Raw genomic sequence first — 5,958 nt, 5'->3', positions numbered from 1 at the left:
TAGCCGGGCATGGTGGCGGGCGCCTGTAATCCCAGCTACTCAGGAGGCTGAGGCAGAGAACTGCTTGAACCTAGGAGGGAGAGGTTGCAGTGAGCCGAGATGGCGCCACTGCACTCCAGCCTGGGCGACAGAGCGAGACTCCGTCCCCCCCCCAAAAAAAAAAAAAAAAAAAAAAAAACAGAAAAAAAGGAAAATCCTATTATGCATGGGAGAGGAGGTTCAGCTGACTAGGACAGATAGAGAAGGCCTCCTGAGAAAAGTAGGAAGATGGGGGAGATGACCTCTCTAAGGGCCAGTCTGCTTGGTAAGGCAGCCTCGGTGGCAGCCTCCTGTGTCTCCCTCCCTCAGGGTTCTGAGAATAGGGCTAAGGAGGGGCAAGTGTTAGGTGTGCATCCCCATCCCTCGGTACTGAATGTTCAGACAGTGATAACAGGTGCTCAGAAGTGCTCAGAGGAAAGAAGGGATACGATTCCTGGCCAGGCGTGGTGGCTCACACCTATAATCCCAGCAATTTGGGAGGCCAAGGTGGGGGAGGATCACCTGAGGTTAGGAGTTTGAGACCAGCCTGGTCAAGATGGCGAAACCCCATCTCTACTAAAAGTACAAGAATTAGCCAGGCGTGGTGGTACATGCCTGTAATCCCAGTTACTCAGGAGGCTGAGGCAGGAGAATAGCTTGAACCCAGGAGGCAGAGGTTTCCGTGAGCCGAGATCACGCCACTGCACTCCAGCCTGGCAACAGAGCGAGACTCTGTCTCAAAAAAAAGAAGGGATACAACTCACAAGCACACAGTCTGGATCATCCATCCCACTCCTATCTCCCAACCTCCACAAGAACCTTGGACTCTCCACTGGGTCACCTTTCCTGCCCTGCAGCCTGGCTTGTGTATGTGTATGTACTCAACAACTCAACAGGGTCCTTTGTTCCCCAGGCATGAGGCCAGAAGCCTGGCTTGTGCAAGAAAGACAGAAAAAAGAGAGAGAGAGAGAAAGAGAGAGAGAGAGACAGAGAGAGAGAGAGTCAGAGGTCACCTGCATTCCAGGGTGTAACAGGAATTATTTTTAGAATTATTTGCTATTTGTTTGGAATGATTTTATTTCAGCAAGCCTATAGAAGTGACTTCAAGTGACCTATGATGGGTCAGAATAAATCTCCTCCAGTGCCTGGCACATCCCAGGAGCTCAATAGGAAGTGGTTGGCTGAATGAATGAATGAATGAATGAACGAATGAAAATTCATGAAGACCATAATATGGCTAAAGTCAAACACAAGGGGAGAACAACCAGGGCCAGGAAACTAAAACTGATTGAACACCTAAGATAGCCAGGCACTGTGTTAGGACCTTGGCTTATTTAATTTTTTGAGACAGAGTCTCCCTCTGTCACCCAGGCTGGAGTGCAATGGCACAATCTTGACTGCAACCTCTGCCTCCTGGTTCAAGTGACTCTCATGCCTCAGCCTCCCAAGTAGCTGGGATTACAGGTGTGCACCACCACGCCCAGCTAATTTTTGTATTTTTAGTAGAGACAGGGTTTTGCCATGTTGCCCAGGCTGGTCTCAAACTCGTGGCCTCAAGGGATTCACCCACCTTGGCCTCCCAAAGTGCTAGGATTACAGGAATGAGCCATTACACCCTGCCAGACCTTGGCTTATTATTTCAATTTTAGAGATAAGGAAACTGAGGCTCAGCAATAAATGACTGCCCAAAGTGGCAGAATAAGCAGCATGTTTATCTCTGGAGACCTGCTCTTTCCTCCTGACACCATAAAGTTGTAAAAATGCAGTTACGGCCGGGCGTGGTGGCTCACGCCTGTAATCCCAGCACTTTGGGAGGCCGAGGCGGGCAGATCACGAGGTCAGGAGATCGAGACCATCCTGGCAAACACGGTGAAACCCCGTCTCTACTAAAAATACAAAAAAATTAGCCTGGCGTGGTGGCGGGCACCTCTAGTCCCAGCTTCTAGGGAGACTGAGGCAGGAGAATGGCGTGAACCCGAGAGGCAGCGGAGCTTGCAGTGAGCGGAAATCGCGCCACTGCACTCCAGCCTGGGCGACAGAGCGAGACTCTGTCTCAAAAAAGAAAAAAAAAAAATGCAGTTACACTCAACATACCCCCTATTGAGCTTCTGTTGTGGGCAGGGCTGCATGCTAGGTTCTGCACCGCTAGGGTTGGGGACCATGATGATGAGAGACATAGTGCTGTTCTCCAAAGTCCCGAAGGGGACAAGTATGCCACCGCTACACCTTTCTGGTCATAAGGCAGAGAGTGAGGAGTGTTGTTTAAGTAAGACCTTCTGCTCTCATTGCCATAATTCTGGATTAGGCAGGCTGGGAAAAGGAGAGCCTGTAGACAGAAATCTAGCTTCTCAGTTGAGGGAGGGGGTCTCCTGAACAAAGGAGGCCACCAGCCTCCGGGAGACAGCGAAGGACTCGTAAAAAACGCTCTGAGAATCCAGCTCCTCAGGGTGCCTACCCTGGGCCTCCTCTGCACCTGGGCACTCTCCCACATGATCTGCAGCACACACTCTCATATGTACACCATGCCACACACCTAACTGCATTCACACACATATCCTTCGCCCTCCAGGTGCCAGGCTCACATCTGCTGTGAAGGAAATTTGTCTGGAGTCCCAGTGGGACGCTGAGGGTGGACATTAACTTACCCAGAGGACTGATTCATTCTTGTTGGTGGATCAGGGACGAAGTGGGTCCAGTAGAGACCCTGCCTCGCCCGCCCCACCTTTCAGTGAGCCCCTTCCCCATTCAGCAGCTGGCCCCCTCCCCACTCATACATATTTGTTTCTGCCCTTTGTTTTCCTCCCTGGCCAAATCCCCAAGGCTTCTTTGGTGATTAACCTCCTGCTTTAATTAGCTTAGTGGGGAGGAAAGCAGAGGCAGGGCAAGTTCAGGGTGGGAGTCTGGGGGGAATCTCATTTCAGTGGGGACAGGAAGGTTCAGCCCAGCTGGTAGCCCCACAAAAATGCCTAGCACACAATAAGTCCTATGCAACTGTTTGCTATCTCTATTAATGTGAAAGAGAGTCACCTGGTCCACAAAGCAAAAACTTTCTCCCAAAGAGACCCCATGGTCCCCAGTACCACAGTCTCTGCAATCCAGGTTCCTGGGACAGAAGGAGGGGACAAGAGGCAGAAACAGACCACTCTCCAGGACCCTGTCTCTCCAATTCTTCCTCTTTCACTCTTGCTTGGTGGCAGTAGCATCAAATCCCACAATAAGGTTTACTGTTGATCTTATGTTAAATCCCCAGTCCAGGGGGCAAACTTCCCCAACTCCAGGGCCCTCCCGGGTTCCTCAGTCAAGGTTCTCCTTCCCTGGATCTTCTGCCTAGCAAAGGAAAAAAAGCCCTGCAGTGTGCCAACTCCGCTCCCCACCCCGCCCCCACAAACTCACCCCTTCTGAGATCCTCAGCTCAGGTTCCAGCACTCCCATTAGTGTGCAAACTCACTCTTTCCAAGAAACAGTTTAGGGAACTGGGCTAAACAGCTCAGCCCTCAAGGCCCCACATTGCTAAGTCTGTGAAGTCAATTCATCTGTTCCCTTGCCTCTCAGCAGGACTTTACCTTACAAACTAGTTCAGATTTTTGTTTTTCAAGTCACTCCGGAGAAGGACACCTTACCACTGTGGCTCACCCACCCACTGTTATACAACTCTTTATGGAAGTTCTTCTTAAAGTCTGACCTCGAGCCCTCAAGCTGCAGTGTCACCCCTTCTTCCCTTGGGAAAGATCCAGACACAAAAAGGGTGATATAAAATAAATGCAGAAGATATGGGGTAAAGGGAGAAGAAAAAATTGCATTACACTCCACCTTCCTGAAACTCTAAAAGTGCCTAATTCTCCAAGCCTTACAAACTTCATTCTCACTGAATTTCCAGAGTCAAACGGGAGTGAATGGTTGTGTGTGTGTGTGTGGGGGGGGGGGGGCCGGAGTCTCACTGGAATGCAGTGGCAGGATCTAGGCTCACTGCAACCTCCCCCTCCCGCGTTCAAGCAATTCTCCTGTCTCAGCCTCCTGAGTAGCTGGGACTACAGGCACCTGCCACCATGCTCGTCTAGTTTTTGTATTTTCAGTAGATACGGGGTTTCACCTTATTGGTCAGGCTGGTCTCGAACTCCTGACCTCAGGTGATCCACCTGCCTCTGCCTCCCAAGGTGCTGGGATTACAGGCGTGAGCCACAGCGCCCGGCCCTGAATAGGTTTTCAATGGGAGAGGGGTGGAGGAAACACAGTGGAAATTACGATGAGTGCTAAAGAACAGATCACCCCAAGCTGTATTCACAGCCCAGGCCTGAAGGAAGTCTGGGTTCCCAGTCCATCCTGGTCTCTCCTCCCTCCTTCTGTCACACCCAAAGCTCAAGGCCCTCACCCCAAACGGTTAAGTCACCCCAGGCCTTTAAGACTTTTCCTGCCTCCCCACTCTCCGTCCGACTCCCACTTCTATCCCTCCACTCCCTCAACCTCCGCACCTCATCACTCCACCGCCCTCCCGACCCCCTCCACCGAGCAGAAGGACGTGAACTAACTCACCTCCCAGTCGGTGCCTCTGAGATCTCCGAGACTGGTGGGGCGGGGGGCGGACGAGGGGAGATGGCTTGCTGCTTAGGGATGAGGGGACCCCATCCTTTGCCAGGGGGTTCCAGCCCCAGCCTGGCACCCCTTCCTGGCCCCCACAATGCCCAGAGCCCAGCTCTCCCCCCATCGCTGCTGCGGGCTTTGTCTTCTCGGCCGAGAACCTCTCCCCGCGGCCGGGCTCCGGGATCGACTCTGGGAGAGCGGGAGGGGGAAGCGGAGAGGGAGCGCGGCAGGGAGGGGGGAGAGGGGAGCGGGAGAGAAAGCCGCAGTGAGCGAGCGGGGACAGCTCCCCCCCCCCCCCCCCCCTTTCCATAAAAAAGCGGGCCCCCAGGACCGGCCGGCGCGGGGAAGGAGCGGGTCCTGGGAGGGGGCGCGCGGCGTTAGCCAGCTTCAAACCCGCTCCGTTTCCGCATACTACCCCTTCTCCCCGCACCCTCCCCTTACAAAATTAGGGACCTCGACTTCCATCCCACCCCTAGCCTGCCCGGGAGCTGCGAGGAAAGACCGAAGGGCACTATCCTCGGGTCAAGGAATTTGTCCCCGCGCCCCCAAGGGCGGGAAACTACAACTCCCGGCATGCCCCGGGCGCCCCCGGCGCGCCCCCCTCCCGTCAGTTCCATGCTGCTCCATCCAGTTCATTTAAAACAAAAGAGTTTGAGCTCTGGAAGGGGCTGGGCTCTATTGGGGGCCACTGAGCGCCGCTCCCGGACTGGGGCTCGGTGCGGGAGCCTAACGGGGGCGCCTGGACGGCGGGGGCTAGAGACTCCCAGGTCCGAGGCGGGAGGGGTGGGGGCAGAGATCCTGCAGCCCCCCGCCCCCCGTCACCCCCGGAGAGGAGAGGAGATCTGCTTTCTTGGTTTTGCTTCTCTTTCCCCCCACCCCCACCCCGGGGGCTGGGGCGAGGGGAGTCGGGTTACAGGGTGTTTGGGGAGGGGGGCTTAGGGGGAGGGTCTATCTTTCTATCTCGCTTTCTTCCCCCCTCCCCAGTTCTTTGTTCCCCCCTCCCCACACACCCCCTCCTCTCCTCTCCCCTCCCCTCCTCTCTCCTCTTTTCCCTTCCACCACCTCTCTCTCTCTCTCTCCCTCTCTCTCTCCCCCAGCTTTTGTTTCGCCATGCCTAGTCTAGTGGTATCTGGAATAATGGAAAGAAATGGGGGCTTTGGAGAACTAGGATGTTTCGGGGGAAGCGCTAAGGACCGAGGGCTGCTGGAAGACGAGCGCGCCCTTCAGCTGGCTCTCGATCAACTCTGCCTCCTGGGTTTGGGGGAGCCCCCCGCCCCCACGGCGGGCGAGGACGGGGGAGGTGGGGGGGGCGGCGCCCCCGCGCAGCCGGCCGCCCCCCCGCAGCCGGCCCCGCCGCCGCCG

General features: G+C 55.1%; 2 protein-coding genes across 2 annotated transcripts in view; one reads left to right on the top strand and one right to left on the bottom strand.

The window, feature by feature from the left end:
* Positions 1 to 5,159, bottom strand: part of LMNA (lamin A/C) — a 51,433-nt gene extending 46,274 nt beyond the window's left edge. The window contains exons 1-2 of the mRNA XM_026449511.2: positions 5,050 to 5,159; positions 4,549 to 4,785 (exon numbers count right to left, since the gene is read on the bottom strand). The gene's annotated coding sequence lies outside the window, so the exon portion shown is untranslated. The remainder of the gene's footprint in view (positions 1 to 4,548; positions 4,786 to 5,049) is intronic.
* Positions 5,160 to 5,706: 547 nt separating this feature from the next.
* The window catches only part of MEX3A (mex-3 RNA binding family member A), a 10,305-nt gene continuing 10,053 nt past the window's right edge, over positions 5,707 to 5,958 (top strand). Inside the window, exon 1 of the mRNA XM_031935450.1 lies at positions 5,707 to 5,954. Coding sequence (XP_031791310.1) covers positions 5,707 to 5,954 — 248 coding nt within the window. The remainder of the gene's footprint in view (positions 5,955 to 5,958) is intronic.

Source organism: Piliocolobus tephrosceles, chromosome 1, assembly GCF_002776525.5.
Source record: "Piliocolobus tephrosceles isolate RC106 chromosome 1, ASM277652v3, whole genome shotgun sequence".
NCBI lineage: Eukaryota > Metazoa > Chordata > Mammalia > Primates > Cercopithecidae > Piliocolobus > Piliocolobus tephrosceles.
The sequence above is the reverse complement of the archived record's forward strand: the minus strand, read 5'-3'. Positions and strand labels throughout refer to the sequence as shown.